Source organism: Camelus dromedarius, chromosome 3 (assembly GCF_036321535.1).
Source record: "Camelus dromedarius isolate mCamDro1 chromosome 3, mCamDro1.pat, whole genome shotgun sequence".
NCBI lineage: Eukaryota > Metazoa > Chordata > Mammalia > Artiodactyla > Camelidae > Camelus > Camelus dromedarius.
Genome location: NC_087438.1, coordinates 22,670,280 through 22,689,300, shown reverse-complemented (window position 1 = coordinate 22,689,300; position 19,021 = coordinate 22,670,280). Strand labels below are relative to the sequence as shown.

General features: G+C 41.1%; 1 protein-coding gene across 3 annotated transcripts in view; it reads left to right on the top strand.

The window, feature by feature from the left end:
- The first annotated feature begins 12,144 nt into the window (after window positions 1–12,144).
- ZFR (zinc finger RNA binding protein) overlaps window positions 12,145–19,021 on the top strand; it is a 74,096-nt gene continuing 67,219 nt past the window's right edge. For all 3 annotated transcript variants that reach the window (XR_004133929.2, XM_031443678.2, XM_031443675.2), the window contains exons 1-2: window positions 12,145–12,272; window positions 12,559–12,658. Coding sequence is in view for 2 of the 3 variants with exons in the window: in XM_031443678.2 (XP_031299538.1) it covers window positions 12,236–12,272; window positions 12,559–12,658 (137 nt within the window). In the remaining variant the exon portion in view is untranslated. The remainder of the gene's footprint in view (window positions 12,273–12,558; window positions 12,659–19,021) is intronic.

The window sequence follows — 19,021 nt, the reverse complement described above, 5'->3', positions numbered from 1 at the left end:
AGCACACACCTCAGGAAAGGCCATGTGAGCACACAGCAAGAGGGTGGCCATGTCCAAATAGGAAGAGAGTCGTCACCAGAAGTTGAACCCTGCTGGACCTTGGTATTGGATTTCCCAGCCTCCAGTTTTCTGTTGTTTAAGACACCCAGTCTATGGAATTTTGTTATGGTAGCTCTAGCTGATTAAAACAGTAGCCATTCCCTTTCTTTCCTAACAGAACCATTATTGTATAATGGGTGGAAAGCTCTGGCAACTGAATCCCAGGGGATGAATAATGATTTGCCTAAGACAGTCACTGTAATACCATTCCCCTTTTCCACGAATGGGTTTAAGAGTGGGCATATCAATCAGTTATGGCCAATGAGAATCAAAAGGAAGTCAGGATAAAAAGCTATAAAAAATCTCTTTTCCTCTACCCATTCCTTTCTCTTGTGCAGTTGGAGCAGCAGCAGCCATCTCGCACCCAGGAGGTAACACACATGAGAAAGAAAAGCTAATACTCTGACAATGGTGAGGCCAATATCATACTTAATGATATTACTGAGCCATTTAACCAGCCCTGGGACTTCATGTTGGGTAAGCAACAAATGTTCTTATTGTCCACACTTACTAGTCAGCTTTCTGTTATTTGAAGCTGACTGCAATAATCTCACTGATACAAGAGGTCACTGGACTTCTCCCCAGGCAGGCTGAATTCTGAAAGGCCTTTAGATAATGGCTGTACCATTTCTCTATATCCAGGGTACAGATTCTGGGCAAAAGGGTGTTCCCCCAGCTTGGAGACAGAATACCGTAAAAGTTAAGAGCTCCAGCTTTGGAATCAGATGCACAGGTTTAAATCCTGCCTTTTAAGCTGATTAACTCTGCGACCCTAGGAATGTTACTTAACCTCTCTGTGTCTCAGTTTCCTTCCCCACTGAAACCTAGGAATATTAGTGACTACCTCATAGAGTTTCTGTGAGAATATAATGAGATAATACCTGTGAAATGCTTAGCACAAAGTTCATATATAGCCTAGGATATAATAATCACTCAAATATTTGCTGTGCTCCATGACAGAAGATGAAGTATAAGGTCTTCAGTATTTAGTAGACAAGAATATCCAGCATTGATTCATGCAACTCTCGATTGTACAGGCTGACTAATCAAGGAGGGCCTCTGTTCTGGAACAGCTGAGGGGTCTTATTTACAAAAGGGAGTGAGGCTCTTAAGGCAGACGTAGGATAAAGCTTGAAATTAAAGGCGTAATTTCCACCTGTTTGTCTATAAACTTTATTCATACCCCTGATGGACCTTTAACTTCAGGCATCAACTATAGAACCCTTGAATCTTCATCAAGCTATGACTCCAAGAAGCCTAATATGGGACAGATCAGCAGTGCAATGAGTAGAGAAGCTTTGAAGACCTGAAAGAGTCTATTCAAATTATTATGCCCATCAAATTATTTTGATCACATAGATCTTCAAGGGTTTCATGAATGAGAACATTAATGGTTTATAGCCAAGAAGTTATCCTCTACACAGATGGTTCTCCACCAAAGTGACACTGTCCCCAGGGGAATATTGGAAGTGTATGGTTGTTGCAATGACACCTCTGACACTTAATGGTCAGGGGCCATGGAGGTTAGACATCCTGTAATGCACAGGACAGTCCTATATGAGAGTGGATTGTCTCAATATCAAATTGGACATTCAGGTACATGTAAAGTGTGTTTATAATGATCCAAGCCTAGAGTTTAAGTTGGCTTTGATATATAAAAGCAAAGTATTTTTGCATAGTTTTAACATGCTCTAGATTTGAAAGCAATGTCATTATTGTGGAAATGGAAGGGTGGTTACATTGCGTTCTGTTTAAAACGTTAGCCCAGATTGTTTACCATTTCAGAAAAATCCCATCACCAGTGCCCTAGTAATTAGCTAGTATGTTACCTGATGCCATCTGCACTTGCAAATGTTGTATTCATAAAGATTTTCACAGTAGGTGCAAGCACCTGTTGTACTCAGGGTCTTCCAGAGAAGTCCTGACCAAATACCAATATTCTGAAATACACATTATTTTATTATAAAGTTTTGCCCTCTTCTTTTTTTCTTTATACTTCTACTAAGGCACTATATTGCTTTTTTTAATTATAAAATTAAAAATTTTCAGAAGAGTACAGAGGATATTACAGAATATTTGTTATAAAAGGGGGGCTTTTGGGTTTGATAAAATGGAGAATTACTGCTCTTATGGGGACTATTTTTTCAAAGTAAATTTTAAAATCAGACAGAGAAAGACAAATATTATATGATATCGCTTACAAGTGGAATCTAAAAACAAAAAGATACAAATGAACTTATTTACAAGACGGAAATAGGCTCATAGACATAGAAAACAAACTATTGTTACCGGGGGTGGGGGGAAGTGGTGGGGAGGGATAGATAAGGAGTTTGGGATTAACATATACACTCTACTATATATAAAATAGATAAACAAGGACCTACTGTATAGCACAGGGATCTATAGTCAATGTCTTGTGATAACCTATAATGGAAAATAATCTAAAAAAGAATATTTATATATGTTTATGTATGATGGAATCACTTTGCTGTACACCTGAAACTAATATAATATTGTAAATCAACTATACTTCAATAGAAGCACATAAGTTAATTAAAAGAAAACTAATAAAGTAAACTTTATGAAGTAAATATACATACAGAAAAAATGCACAAATCATGAGTGGACCTCTCAATGAGTTTTTATAAATTACCCATTATTATCTAATTTATATATTCATAAATTAAATTTTTGTAATTACCTATCTCCTCTGATGGACCCTAATATTACCAGCTCCACAGAACTCCCCTCACACCCCTCCCAGTCTCTTCCCACTCAGTATCCTGCCTTATAAAACCAGAAATTAATTTTGACTGTTTTTAAGTAAAACTTCATGTAAAAAATTATAATTATGTGAAGTGATGGATGTGTTAACTAACCTTACTGTGGTAATCATTTCACAATATATATAGTATTCAATAAGTGTATGAAATCATCTAATTGTACACCTTAAACTTACACATGTCAATTATATCTCAATAAAATTGAAAAGAGAAAAAACTTCATGTAAATGACATCATATAATTCTGTACTTATTTATGTCTGTCTTTTTTTTCTCAACATTATATCTGTGAGAACCATTTATGCCATTGCATGTATCAGTGATTCACTCTCATTGCTGATACTATTATTTTGTACGAATATAATAGAATTTATTTTACCCATTTGACTATTGATGAATAGTTGAGTAATTCCCAATTTTGGACTATATGAATAGTTGTCCCTATGAATATTCTTGTACATATTTGTTATTATATATACACATTCCTGTAGGTGTATCTAGGAGTAGTAATCCTGGAACATACGTATGCATTTGTTGGGCTTTAGTGGATACTGCCAGTTTTCCAAAATGGTTAAAAAAATTGGCACTCCCTCTGTAGTTATGAGTTGCTCCACACTCTCATGTTTAGACATCTAAATATCTTCTTCTAATCCCACCTTACATAGAATCTTGCCCTCAGGGATTTGAGAAACTAGAAAGGTGGGAGGGTGAGCCCCTCAGCATAGAGTCCTCTCTGAATGTACTCAGGACTGTCACTTAGGGGCGTAGTTGGCAAGTGAGTCACAGCCAAGCCCAGTCATCTCCGGCATCTCAGGGGGAGGGTGACTCAATTCCAAGGCCCTTTAGGCAGGGAAGGGGTTGTTCCAGTGCTCCTGGCCTCCAGCCTAGCTGGGGTGCTGGAGTAATGGGGAGCTGGCTGCGTAGGTGGAGAGTGGAGTAGGCAGACGAAAGGGAAATGAGGGGGCTGTCTGTCAGCTAGAAGCGGGCTCAAGGTAGGTGGGTGGGAGTAGGGGGAGCCAGGGTACAAATGGCTGTATTTCCAAAATATATGCAAATCAGATGTACTTAGAACCAGGTTTTTAACTGAAAAATTAATTTACTATACAAGGAAAACATTTTTTTCCCACTACCACAAAAGGTCATATAATGAAAAAATGAAAGTCTCTTTTGCCTCTTAGATTGCCAGTCCTCCAGGCGCCTTCCCCAAAGAAAGGCACGGTCCTTTCAGGAGCAGTCTGTGCTTACAAAAGATAGACACCGTGGTCTTCAATAAGTCATTCAACTTCTCTGAACTTCATCATCTTCATCATTAGAATGATGGGGCCGGGTATAGTGTTCCCCAAACTTCTCTGCTGATAAGAATCACTTGAGGAAACTTGAACAACAAAAGGCTTCCCAGGCCATGGGTCCCGGGATTCTGATTTAGCAAGATTACACTGGGATTCAAGAAATCTGTATTATTAGAAGACTCTTATCATCAGAAAGTTGAAGGAAACACTGGATTTAGAGTAATTTTATTGTAATTTTACTTGGTTTGCCTGGGGCAAGGGGGTGGTAGTAATGAAGGGTGCAGACCCTAAAGAGCCACTGTATTTCAGAGCCACCTGAAAAACCATATTTTTCCTGGTATTCCTGACATAAAGCAGAATAAGGGCATTTAATGTATGTGCAAAGTTGTGGTTATATTATTCATACTAACCATTAATAATAAATTTATATGATGACATGAAACTGGCTTTGGACTGAAAGTCAGGAGATGTGTCTGGATACGGCACTGTCGCTAAGGAGCTGTGTGATCTTGGAAAAGTCAGTACCTCTCTAGACCTGTTTCCTTATGTATACAGTGGAAGGGTGGCTTAGGCAATACCTTATTTTAATGATTCTAAGGTACGCGGTTTGGGTGGGGTTTTTTTTCACATTTTAACTTCTTTGGACTTGGAATGCATCTTATAATCAATGGTGTCTTTCAAATATTATTGGCAGAGTGTTTTTCTTTGCTGTTTTCACAATCTATAGCAAATTTGAATCAATTAAACACCATACCTAGAAATTTACTTCCAGCCTGGGAGGCCTCTGTGCCCTGGTAAAGATTGAACATCTGATCATGGAACATCAATCGACTGTAAGAACTGTTCATCATGAACTGGGTATTACCTCATCCTGCAAACAGTGAAAGTAAATGCATACAGCAGCCTTCCTAATAGAAGTAGCATATATGTATGAGACCAGGCTGGTGCAGTCCAGGAGGCACAAATCAACTATCACAAGCTGTTGGCTCAGAATCCCATGTTACCTGCTCCTATTACCTTGCACTCTCTTCCTCCAGCCATCTTTATAGCCTCATTGGGAATTCCCCTTGACCAGTTAATGAAAGAGGCAAATAAGGGAGAATCAAGGGCTTGAATCTTGGATCGATCTGCATGGCATACCAGTTTCAGCTGAAATTGGACAACTGCTACCCTACTGTCCCACTCAGGGTGACCCTGAAATACAGTGGAAAAGAGAAGTCCTCTGAGAGGGCAGGATTTGGGGTGTACACCTTACTATCTACTTCATATATAAGGAACAATAGACTGAGTACAGATCTATAGTTATTTATGAGCACTCACAGCTGATCAGGGACTGCAAAAGAACAGGCTAGAAAATTGTGACATGAAGGTCTAGGGGAGAGGTACATGGATGGACCTTTCAGAACATCACTGAATGTGAAAATGTTCATATCTCATGTGCAGTGAACACAATGATGGCCCTCAAACCTAATATATGTTCTCTTATATGGCAAGAGGAACTTTGCAGATGTGATTAAGTTAAGGATCTTGACATGGGGAGATTATCCTGGATTACCAAGGTGGGCCACAAGGGTCCAAATAAGAAGAACACAGCAATGTCTGAATCAGAAGGATTTGAAGATCTTCTACTGGTTACTTTGAAGATGAAGGAAAGGACCTTGAGCCAAGGAATGCAGTGACCTCTAGAAACTGGGAGAGGCAAGGAAATGATTTCTCCTCTAGAGCCTTCAGAAGGAATGTGGCCCAGTAGCCACTTTGATTTTAGCCCAATGAGACTTCTGAACTACAGTATTGTGATGTATAAATGTGTTGTTTTAAACCAGGAAGCCTGTGGCAATTTGTTATAGCAGCAATAGGAAACTAATGTATCATGTAAATTCTCACCAGAGGGTGCTCCCAGAGGAGGAGGCATTCCATTAATCAGGCAGACAACATGACTCATTTCCAGATGTCGGTCAGCCTCTTTTCCCAGCTACCCTAGTGCTAGCTTGATGGACCCATGAATAAAGTGTATGTTTAATCATTTAATCATCACCTCAAATTTATCAGGCTAGTACCATTATTATTTTTCCTATTTTATACATGAGGAGACCAAGTCATAAGGAACTTAAGTAAATTGGCCAAAGTCATACAGTCAGTAAATAGTGGAGCCAGGATTTGAACCTAGATCACCTGACTCTAGTACTGCACTATCCAAAATGGTGGTCACCGACCATATATAGGTATTTAGATTTAAATTAAATAAAATGAAAAGTTTAGTTTCTGTCACACTAGCCATATTTCAAGTGCTCAGTAGCCACATGTGTCTAGTGGCTACCACACTGGAGAGAACAAAGAACATTTCTATCTTTGAAGAAAGTTCTATTGGGCAGTGTTGCTCTAAAGTGTGGGCTCTAAACCAATATGCCCTTCAGTGTCTCTCATTAATGATCATACCAAGCTCTAAACCAGATCACAGTGCAGCTTGGACTCTTCTCCAATCCCTTAAATAGCTGTTCCTTGTCTGCCTCGAGTTCTGCGTGTTCTTGAGATTCTGGAGAATATGTTACTGACACAAAGAAACCCTTACAACACTGGCATTGGCTGCTGAGACTTGGCAGCAGATGACAGGTGCTAGAGTGTCTAGGCGGCTGAGAGGACTAAAATAGGCTGGCATTTGCTCATGTGCCTGGTACCGTGTCAGGCAGCAGATAGAGGAGGGTGGAGGAAGGTACCAGAGATCTATATCAGAAAACCATTGCTCTCAAGAAATGAAGGACACACAACTAAGCTCATCTATCTCACAAACAGTTATTTAGTGCCTGCTGTGTTCTTGCCTTGGTCCTAGGCATTGGGAAACTAGTGGCAGATAAAACAGACATACTTCCTCACTCTGTGAAACTTACATTTTTCCCTCAGGGAAAGAAAAACATTAAGTCAGGAAAATTGAAAATATGTGTCCACACGAAAACTTGTCTTAGTCAGGGTTCTCCAGAGAAAAGAACCCATAAGATATACAGTGATATACACAAGAGATTTATTCTAGGAAATGGCTCATGCTGCTATGGAGGCTGAGAAGTCTCTGGATAAGACATCTGCAAGCTGGAGAACCAGGAAAACTGATGATGAAATTCAGTCTGAGACTGAAGGCCTGAGAATCAAGACCAATAGTGTATATCCCTGTTGGAGCCATAAGGCCCAAGAACCAGGACCTCCAAGTCTGAGGGCAAGAGTAGATTGATGTCTCAGCTCTAGCTGTGAGTGAATTCACCTCAAATATCCATCAACTTGTGAATGATAAACAAGATGTGGTATATCCAAACAATGGAATGTTATTCAGTTGTAAAAAAGGAATGAAGTCCTGATCCAAGCTACAACATAGATGAAACTTGAAAACATATGACTAAGTGAAAGAAGCCAGATACAAAAAGCCACATATTGTATAATTCCATTTATATTAAATGTTTAGTATAGACCAATCCATAAAGACAGAGGAAAAGCACAGGAAATAACTACTAATAGGTATAGGATTTATTACTGGGGTGATGAAAATGTTCTGAAATTAAACAGTGGTGAGAGCTGCACAATTTTGTGAATATACTAAAAATCATAGAACTGAATATTTTAAAAGGGTGAATCTTATAGCATATAAATCATATCTCAAAAAAATTAAATTGAAAAAAATTAGTACAATAGGGTGGCATAGATCAGAGATCTCTGTCTATGCCAAGAGATCCTTTAATATCTATTCTGTCTTGGTGGTAACCAAAAGGATTGCACTGAGCACTTGCCATGTGCCAAGAAATCTTCCAAGAACTTTACACGTTTTAATTCATTCAATGCCCAGAACAATCATATGAACTAAGTATCACTAGTTCCTGAAGAAACAGAGGCCCAGAAAGTTTATATAACTTGCCCTAGATCTACATAACTAGTAAATGGTGCAAGTAGGATTTGAACCCACAAAACCTGGCTCTAGAAGAAACCACTATATCATAAACTCTCTTATTGAGATTAAATACATCATATTCCACATTAAATTTCCTTTCACACCAGTAGCTGTCACTATGTCTATCAAAGATGCATTTTATCTCTGTGGATTGCTCTGCTATCAGATCCTGGGTCACCATTCTCCGTTAGTCCCTTAATTCTTTCAAAGACCTTCACGTATCCATCCATTTATCCACCATCCACCATCCATTGGCCAAAACTCAAGAAAAAACTTCAACTGGATTCTGAGGAATATCTTTCCACTTAGTACATCTCTTAGACCACAGAGTTATTCCTCCAAGGGAGGGGAGGAGGACAACAGGGAGGGGAGGGGAGAGACAGAGAAAAGAAGGGATGGGAAGGGAAGAGTTTAGATGGGCTTGCTTCCTGGTCTTTCACTGTCACACTCCATCAGGAGTTCTTGAACAAAGTCAGTTTTTCCTTTGAACCAGGAGCACTGTCATACCCCATCTGGTGCTTAGGAACCAATCGGACATCTGGGTCAGCTCCCTAGCCTGGCCCTGTTGTCCTCCATATGCTATCCACCCCACCGCCACCTCCTCCCTGTGCTGAAAGGATCCCAGAATGCCTGCAGTCTGAGTCTCCTTTCCCTTCCTTTATTTATTAGCCCCAAATGCAAGGACTGTAATTGTCTTTCCAGGGAGAGGATCACCAGTTCCACAGGAGATTCCTGGCCTCCAGGACAAATGAGGGAGCAGCAGCTGCCTGTCCCTTGTCTCCCCTCTCATCCCTCCCCATCCAAGTACCTCCCGTTTTCTGCCCTGTGGGCTTGGTCTCCCCTTTCCCCTATGAAAAAAAAAAATTCCCATCCTTTGGCCCATTTTTGACTGTGACAAGAATGAGTGGTGGCTGGAATAACAGCCAATACTCAAAGAGTCCTTGCAACGAGCCAGGCTCTGATCTAGGAGCTTTACATCTAGGATGCCGTTAAGCCCTACCAACAACCCCCTGCTGTTGACATGACTTTCTTCATCTCTATCTACAGAGGAGAAAAGGGAGGCACTAAAAGGTTGTGGCTGAGGTGAGTCACAGCAGTGAGTGCCAGGGCTGAGGTTTGAAGCCAGCTGGGTCCAGCTTGAGAGTCCGTGCTCTTACTATGACATACTTCTCTTGGTATAGGGTAGCTTATGTGTGATCCTTTCTGGCTGACATGTTTATATTTTAAGAAGGCCTTTCAGGACACCAGTTTTTGACTCAACACTGTGACGAAAGGCCACTAGGTGTACTTCAGGTAAGTTTAGGGGCAGGCTTTCTCAGGCTAGCTCCACTTTGTCTGGGTCTGCCACTTGACATTTCCTCACTTGCCCTCAGATGCTAATTAAGGTTCCTATTGATAACCCTGAGGCACTACAGGTTCCCTAACTGCCTTCTGAATCATCCAAGAAAGATTAAGCTGTGAACAGCCTGGTTCAGTCATTAAATGAGTATTATCACCCGGCACCCAATGTTGCACCCTGCCTTCATCAGGCTGTACTTTGATGGGGGAAATATGTATCACTCAAATAACCACACAATAGGTGTAAGATTGCAACTGTGACAAAGGCAATTAAGTGCTGAAGCACAAGAAGGGTCTGGTCCCTCCAAGGGGGTCAGGGAAGGCTGAGGAGGAATTGACTGAGTGGAGATCTTACAGCATGAGGTGTAAGCACCAGGTGAAGAGAGGAAGGAAGAACATTCCAGGCGGGGAGAGCATGCAAAGCCCTGGGATGGGACAGAGTATGGTAAACAGGAGGCCAAGGTAGCTGGAACAGAGAGAATAAGGAGGAAGATGTGGAAAAGGTGGGTGGGCCAGACCACACAGGGCTAGTGGGCCATGTGGAAGTTTTGCTTCATCCTAAGAGGGAGGGGAAACACAAATGGGTTTGATCAGATTTGTATTTTGAACCCATCACTCTGGCTGAAATGTGAATGACGGTTGTTTTACAGAAATGCTGTCTCATTTAATCCCCACCACAGTCCTGTGAGGGTTATTGTTACTCCTGTCATACAGGTTCAGAAAGGTTAAATAACATGCCCAGGTCATTCTGCTACCAAATGCCCAGGAAAAGAACCCAAGTCTTCTTGATTCCAAGCCCAAGTCAGGGGCTAGTTGAAGCCATTCCAATAGATTCCCTCTTTGCAGAGTGTACCGTTATAAACAGTTTTCACTGCTGCCACACCTACTCTGACCTCCAGGAACAGTTACCAAAGAGAAGAGGCATGCCTCCCTCTTTCTAGTTACCTGCTTGCTCATTGGGGTGTGCCCACAGTCCTCTTCCATCCTCTAAAGACCTGCCAAGCAATCAAGCATAAAATTGGCTTACAAAGAATCTTCTTGGGCAAGTGATTAGCACCTGTATTTTCTCCTCCAGTTTTTTTTCCAAATAGCCTGGTAACAGTGCAAATTTATCAAAGCACTTATCAAGTCAGCACCTTGAAGGCTTGATTGCTCCATGAAGTTCAAGGCAAATTACCTTTAAAATGCAGTTCTAATAGCCTATGTGTAGGAGATATTTTTTCCCAGCAGCACACTTGGAGCACAAATAACTCTTCCTGGAGAAATATCAATATTCTCAAAAACAATGGCATTGATTTTTCTCAAATATTCTACATTTTCCCTTTTTTGAAATGAATAAGAGGATAATTCAGACAGGATCCTAGAACTCGTACCTTTGTAGGAGGTATGGGGGAGCAGAGTTGGCACAAATCAGAACTGAGGTATTGTTTCTGCTCTGGCATGAGAAGGTGGGATAAAGCCCTAAACTTCATGACTGAGCTCTGATTCACCCTTTGCATTTCTTTTTAATGCTCATTTCCAACATTGAGAGGCTAGTAGCTGAAGGTCTGGAGGATGGGCGTCGAGAAGGTGAGGAAGAGGTGAAATCGAGCACTTAGGCAGGGATAAGGCAGGAAAGAGGCGACGTGGAAGAAAATAGTCAGTCAGAGGATGGACTACAAGAGGAAAGAAAATGGCTGAAAATGCACAGGGAAAGTAAAGAGGAAATAGCGATAAGCAGGAGGAACAAAGACATGATTGCATAGGGACAGTATCCTTCCGTCCTTACCATGAAACATCTGGCACTCTTTTACCGAGGACTTGATCCAACTCCCTGTCGCTCAACTCCAGACTAACCTCCTGGCTGCTCTTGAGCCCTCCTGCCTTAGGACCCACCATTTGCTGTCTTTCCCCCAACTATCAACCAGGTTTGTCCCCTCACTTCCTCCAGGGCCCCCTACTCGACGGCTGCTCTAACCACACGCTACATAATAGCACCTCCCTCGCTCTCTAACTTCTTTACGCCGCTTTATTCTTAAAGCTGCAATCAACATTCGACATACTCACTATTTACTTGGCTATTGTCTGAATCCCCCTCCCCTTCCCAGAAAGTAAATTCCGAGGGAACAGCGACTTTGTGTCGCTCACTGCTCTATCTTCAATACCCAGAAAAGTGCCTGACGCTTTGTGGGGGCTCCATACACGTAGGAATCAAGGAATGGGTGCGGGTGGGTGAAAGGGGCCGGGAAGAGGTATGTTAGAAAGGGGTGTCCAACGCAATACTACACTTGGCAGTCTTTTCTTCTTTCTCTCCTCCCTGTCTTTCCCGCTCCACTCTTTATAGGCTAAGGACAAGAAGCGGGAATGCTGGAAATAAGGAAGAATACAAATCAGTCCAGCTCAAATCCTGACGAAAAAGTGCACGGGCGAGAAGGACCAAAAGGTAAAGAACAAATGCACACGCAAAAGTGAAAAGTAAGAAAAAAAAGGTTGATGGACGTCGCTCTCTCCGGCCACTCTCCCTGATTGCCCCACTCCCGGCCGGGGGCAGCTGGGCTCGCCTTCGCTACCTCTACGGAGGAGGCCGGTCCCGCCTTTCCGGCAGGCCCCACCCCTCACCCCGGCCGCCTCGGCGGAGGCCTGGCACGCGCCCGCGGGAGCCGCGAAGGCGGCGGGGACTACAGCTCCCAGGGTGCCGAGCGTGGGCGCGCCTGCGCAGTGCGGCGGGAGGCGGCGGTCTGTTCTCCGCTGAGGAGGAGCGGGGCAGAGGAGGGAGGCAGCGGGTGAGAGTTCAGAGTTCAGCAGCAGCAGCCCGAGCCCATGATTCCCATATGCCCTGTAGTTTCTTTCACCTATGGTGAGTATAATGTGTCCCGCCGGGGTCCCCGCCCGACCCCTTCCCCGGCCCGGGTGGTGGGGAGGCGCGGGGGTTGGGGCAGGCTCGGGGGAGGAGGCGGCGGCCGCCACCGGGGCGTGCGAGTGAGTGAGGGAGTGCGAGGCGGGAGGGGGAGGCGGCGCGGCCGCGGCCCCGGCCGGGCGAGGGCGGCTTCTCACGGCGCCTCTCTTTTTTCCCTCCCTCGGCGTCTCTGCCCCTCCGCGCCTCTCCTCCCGCCATGGGACCCGACTCTCCGTGCCCGCCGCAGTGCCCAGCCGGCTGGGGGAAGATGCCAAAATGGCGACCGGCAACTACTTTGGATTCACCCACAGCGGGGCGGCAGCGGCGGCGGCTGCGGCCCAGTATAGGTAACGGCTCCCCGCCCTCTCCCTTCTCTCCCGTGCTTGCCCCTCAGCCCCGATCCCGCCGACGCGACGCCCTCGCGCCCGCCCCCGCCGGTCCCGAATCCTGGCCCGCGGTGGGCCGGGCCCCGCGGCCTCTCCGGCCCGCGGCGGACGGCGGCCCCGGTGGGGGCGGGAGCGAGAGACGGCCGAGGCTGGGGGCCGTGGAGGGCCGCTTGGGCCTTCGCCGGCCCCGCAGCTAAAATGGCCTCCCGCGGCCTCGGAGCGGAGCCTCCACCCCCGCCCGGCGGGTTGAGGGAGGGAGCGAGCCGAGGCCGCGGCCCCCGCGGTCCCCCCGCCCCAGGCCCGCCCGGCCAGTCCCCACCTCTGATCCCCTCCCACTTGGGGATGGAGAGGGTGGGCGAGTGCACCTCGCGGGGAGTGCCGAGTCGCACCGCCCACCGGCCTTCTCCGCGCCGCCTCCGCGCACCAGTCCTCGGACGGTGCTCGGCCCCCTGAGCAGATCCCGTGTCGTTCTCTCGGGTGCCTTCCCCCTCCATCCTGTGGCCTCCCCTGACCCTCCACCCGAGCCCCGCGAACAAACTGCGGGTGTCACTGCATTCATTTGGTTCCTTTAGTTTTCCTTTCAAAGAGAGAGGTAAACATACCAACCACCTGTGAATGGTGTAGTTGGTAGACTGAAAAAGATGGGCGAAGTTTCTCGTGCTGATGAGTCCACAGCCTTGTTCTAGCTATTGAGTTTAGGCTCTGGGTGGGCCAATAATTCCCCTTGGCTGGTCTTTCTCCTGTGGGGAAAAGAAAAATGCAAGTGAGGTACTGTCTTAAGTGAAACAAGCCATATGAAATCTCTACCTTAAGGGAATCTCTAATTTCTGAAGTGTCTGTAAGTTCATTATACATCTTATCAAAAGAAAGACGCTAGATTTTGTTGTTTTTATTGCTTTTGAGTCAGTCTGAGACAGTCTCTTTAGATTGAGGCCATAAGTGTACAGGACAGGACCCCTAAGTGATCAGCTTTTTTTTTTAAGTGTGTACTAGGTAAATTAGCTGTTGGTTAAACCCATGTAGTTTTCTTACCTCATTCACTTCAGGCGGCAGGTTGTCTAATGGAAAGGACACCGTTGGGAAACAGAAAACCTGGGTTCTAGTCTTTTTTGCTCCTGCTTTTATGACATTGGGACATCACTTGTTTGGGCTTTCATTTTCCTCATCTGTAAAATTGGAATTTCTTTTTGGGTTAAAACTTGTAATTCTGAGGAACAGAGTTGCCATATTTCATGGAATTACAAGATGCCGTTTATTGTAAGAGGTATCATTATTTTGTGTTATGGCTGAAAAAAAATCACTACCAGTTAAAATATGACTCAATGCTTAAGACTCTATTGAATTTTAAGAGATGTTAACGTGTATAAATATGTGTTTTGTTGATGAAATTGGTATTTTACTAATTGTTGAATGCCTTGAATACATGTGGCATTTATTACAAGTCTCTTTTACCTTAAAGCTTATTTCCAGAAAAAGGACTGAGGTGACAAATTATTGGGGCAAAACCTTGGGGTTTTTCAAGTATTAAAAAATTCTTTGTTTAGAAGTTGTGATAACGAAACAACCAACAAAGTATCAGCTGCTTTGATAAAGAGCTAGTAATTTTCGTGAAGAGAGAAAAAAATCAAGTCATTTTCTTTTTCTGGGAAACGAGATAGCTAATCAACATCTGTGCCATAAACCTACTGCTACCGAGTACTGTGTGTTCTAGTCAAGGCTGTATTTAACCATTTAATCTTTTATTGTTTTACATAGTATTTTTCTGTTATTGTGGGCAGAGTGGTAGATTTGTTGGATTAACTGTTTACTGAAAATGTAGTGGGTTTGTTCTTTGTGGCATTTTGGGGGTATTTTTTTCTAATGAAAACCTGTAGATAGAAATGAGGAGAGGAAATGCTCATTGAAGATACTTAATCATTCTTTGGTAAGATACTTGCATATATGTGTTTTATCCCAATATAGGAAACCATTACAGAATTTCTGTAGTTTTTCTTTGGCTTTGAATTTCAAAGTTTCAGTAAACTGTAACAGCAGTCCAAAGTATTAAGTTATTATGTGTGTGTCTAATGAGAAAAGACTAGTCTTTTGTCATTATTATGGATAAATATTGGCAAAACTAATTGTTAAGATGATCTGTCCTTGAATATAACATAGTACATGGAAATTGTTTGCTTTTAATGGAAAGAAATCAGACCCAATACTAATATTTTGGCTAAAGAAGATGAACAAATGGCAGTAACAGTGAAAACATATGCAAAAAAAATGCTCATCTTTCTTCCGGTCTAGAAATCATTAAAATGTAACTTTTTTAGGTATGGAACACCAGGGTTTACTTTGCAAGTTTTTTTTTTTTTTATTTGAAGGATGTAAATTCAAGGAAATCTTAAGTATTTACATGTGGATTATGTGAATAGTTGCTTCATTTGTCACTGAGTGCAGAGATAACTGAAAATAACTATCCTAGCCTAGATTTAATTCTGATTCTTAGTTTTCTTCATTACAGCTATGTAAGGTATTTGATTAAATTTCTTTTAAATTTAGACTTCTTTTTGCTTGTTAATATTTGAGATTTATAGTGGTATACTAAATATCAAAGTTCTTTAAGAGATGTTATAAAGATCTCAAGTTCTGCTACTAATAAGTTTTAGATAAACCAAAGTTTTAATTTGTATAACACATATTAAATATTTTTGTGGTAAGCATTTACTCAGTCCTTGTGCTACACATTCCATCAGCTACTGAATGTTTTTCTTCTTTGTGTTTTTTTAAGGCAAGTAAATAAACCTGTTATGTCATTTGCCACTCTTGCAAATGTAATCTTTTCATTTTCTTACCTTTCATGTGTTTTTTTCCTCTTGGAAATGAAATCAAAAAATTTTTCAGTATTAATTACTGTGTTTTAATATATGTTTCTGATAGAATGTTAATTTGGGGTGCACAGGACAAAGCAGATCTCAAGCATGATGAAAAAAGTAGGAATGGCTTCATAGCAGAAAGGGAATTTAGTGGATAAGTATCTACTTCAGTAAGGTACCTTTTTTGTTTAAGAAGGTATACTTAAAAACATTTAGGCAGACATCTAATTTTATAATAAATCTTGGAAATAACTAGCCTAACAGTTGTAAGGACTTAGGGTAGGAAAGAATGTGAGAAAGATAATTCTCAGTAGAAAAAAAACTTTTTAATTAATAGTTTAATAGGTTCGAATCATGTTTTTCCTCTCCATTGGCAGTTATACAGAAATTCTCATAGGTGTTCTGTTTTTGAAGGGGATTTGTGACATAAACAGATACACTATGTATATGTAATATAAGTAAACTAAAGTAATCCCACTATTTTCCACTATTAATAGGACATAACCATTTCTATGGAAATTTTAAATAGCCAGTTTTTCTTATTCTTTAGAAAAGCCTTGGACACACCAGCTCCTTGTCACTTTTTTTTTTCAATTTGCTTTTTGGGGGGAGGAGGTCATTAGGTTTACTTACTTGTTTATTTTTTCAGAGGGGGTACTGGGGATTGAACCCAGGACCTTGTGTATGCTAAGCATGCACTCTGCCACTTGAGCTATTCCCTCCCCTCTCCTTGTCACCTTTTTATCTACTAAAGATACTTGTCTGTTACCTGCATAACCTAAATCTTTAGCTTGTGCTTAAATTAATTTTCTTTGTTTTATCTATAACTTAGTGTATCATTGATATCTGACTGTTATTCTACCTTCAATAAAGTTAGCTATTAAAAATAATCATTTGGTAACTTTTTTTTTTTTTTTTTTTTTACTTTTAATACCTAGAACTTAATTGAGTTCAAAAGACTTTAGGAATGATTGTATAAGGGTGCAAAGTAATTACTTTACCCCCATATTTTTAGAGACTTAGCACATGTTGTTGAGTAATGTTTAAGTGGATTGTGATGTCTGGACATTAGTTTAAATTAAGCATCTGCCAGACAAAAGAAGGCATCTCATCTAATGATTCTTGAGATGTCTTTGGGATATCTGTTCCTAAGGATAAGTATCTCTTCATGTCACTAAGGTAACTTGGGTAGGCTGATTAGCCAGCAAATTTTCCTTTTTTTTCTTTTCTTTTTTACTTTTCATTTGAATGTAGAATTAAGAATATTGTGTCTTGAAGGGAAGAGTAAAAGTAACACTAGTAAGGTAGAAAGAAGTAGTCACTGAGATGGTGAAAAGACCAGGTAAACAGGTTTTTGAAATCAGTCTTGGTGATGGAAATTTACTGGCTCTACCAAAAAAAAAATTTTTACTGCAACTGCTAATTATATCAGCTATTCCATTGTTGAATCAGAGAACCTAGGATTCATACTGCATGAATGAATTTGAAATAATGAAAATTTTCTTTCCAAAAGGATTACTGCTGTTATTGTGATATTTTCTGTATGTGTTATTAATAGCTTTAAGAGGGGGGTGAGCCAAAGTAGCCCTGTGTCAACCGTTTAAGATGTATACTTGACTGTGCTTTTGTAATCTGCCTTACAATAAACTAAATAGAAAGGGCATGAGCTACTCAGACTATCCCTTCAGAAGCTTGGCCAGGTCACTTACATCTTTCTACGACTCAACTTTCCTCACCTATCTTGTTCTGAGGTGAAGATTAAATATAAAACTTCCTAGCCTAGTGCCTGATTTTCAGTAGGCATTTTATGAATACTAGTTTTCCATAGAGATTTGAATAAAATAATACTATAAGGATTTTTCAAGATATCCTTAGTTGGTGTCTATCATATACTTAATATATAGAGTTTCATAATCTCAAAAGTAAAATGTTTTAAAAGTAGGTACGTGGGTATCAATTGGTAGACCTCAGTTTCAGTATCAATAAACATGGAAGGACATTTTTTATTACTTGAAAGCAACGTAATTATAATCAGTAGGCAAATATGAGAAAAATAAGAATTCAGTAAATCTCCTGGGTCTGAGATCAGGAAAATACCAGTACATTATTCTTTCAGCAATATTGAGTTAGATTATTAAATTTGAAACAATTCTTTATGTATAGCCACAAAACTTATTAAGTACGTAGGAATAAAACTGATGAGATATGCAAAACACTTTAAGGAAGAAATATAACGGGCTATAAAGACCGTAAAAGAAGACAAATAAATGAAGGTGGGCTGTGTTCATGGAGTGGAAAAAAATCAATACTATCAAGTTACCAGTTTTCTCCTAGGTAATCTATGTATTTAATGTAATTCCAATAAAAATCTCAGCAGGCTTTTGGGGGTAACTTGGTAAAGGAATTCTAATGTTGATAGTGAAAAAAGTATTTGTCCAAAAGTAATTGCAACAGTCTTGTAAGATATCATAAGGAAGGTCTTGTATTAGCAGGTACCAAAACTTTATTAAACAGGAAAATGTGTTGTTGGTAGAGGGATAGACAAATAGATCATTGGCTTAAAATAGGTATCCCAGAAATAAAGGTATGTTTATGGGCAGTTGGATTAGAATATATAGCTGTTTAAGTAGAGGTATTTGTCAAAAAAAAAAAAAAACCTAACAAATCAACCAGTGAATATTCAGAAATACGCTATCAGGATAATCAGAAGACAGTCCTTGGGCTTATAAGTGTAGTAATTCACAAAGTATGTTAGAATTAGATAAAAGATGAGGAGTGCACCTACTACTGTGCTTGTCCATATATTGTCCTTGGCATCACTCTTATTAGAATTAGAGTCATTGTTCTGAGTATGACATTTCTTAGTGTTTTATGAAAGCAATGCAGCTCTTAGTTCATCCTTACTAAGAGCAAATTAATAAAGAACATGGGGCTTTTTTTGGTTTTAATATTCCTCTGCTTGTGTAATATGTATCTTAAAACACATTTGTTGGAAATAACTGAAATAATATTTAATGAATACCTACAGTATGCATAGTCCCTGCTCTCATAGTCCCCTACACTTCTAGGGGATGAGAGTAGGGGCAGAAAAACCTACAAGGAACTATGCCATGATAATTATAACTGAGTTTTAATGAAATGCTAAAATGAGGACTTGGAGGATTCTGACTATGGAGTCTGAGGTAGGCTTCATGGTCTTCATCTCTCTTGTTTTTTTTTTTTGTTTTTTTTTTTAATTTTATTAGGCTTCATGGTCTTTAATTCTGAAAATCAAGAGAAGGTAATTTTAGACAAAAAAATATTTTAAGCCAAGACAGTAATGAATGAATTGCTTGATATGATTGATGGTGGGTTCTGAAGTCAGGCTACATGAGCTGAATCCTGGCTCCCTCTACTACTTGCCATGTGACATTAGGCAGTCTTTTGGTACTTAAGTTTCTTTGTCTATAAACTAGATACCTCATAGGAT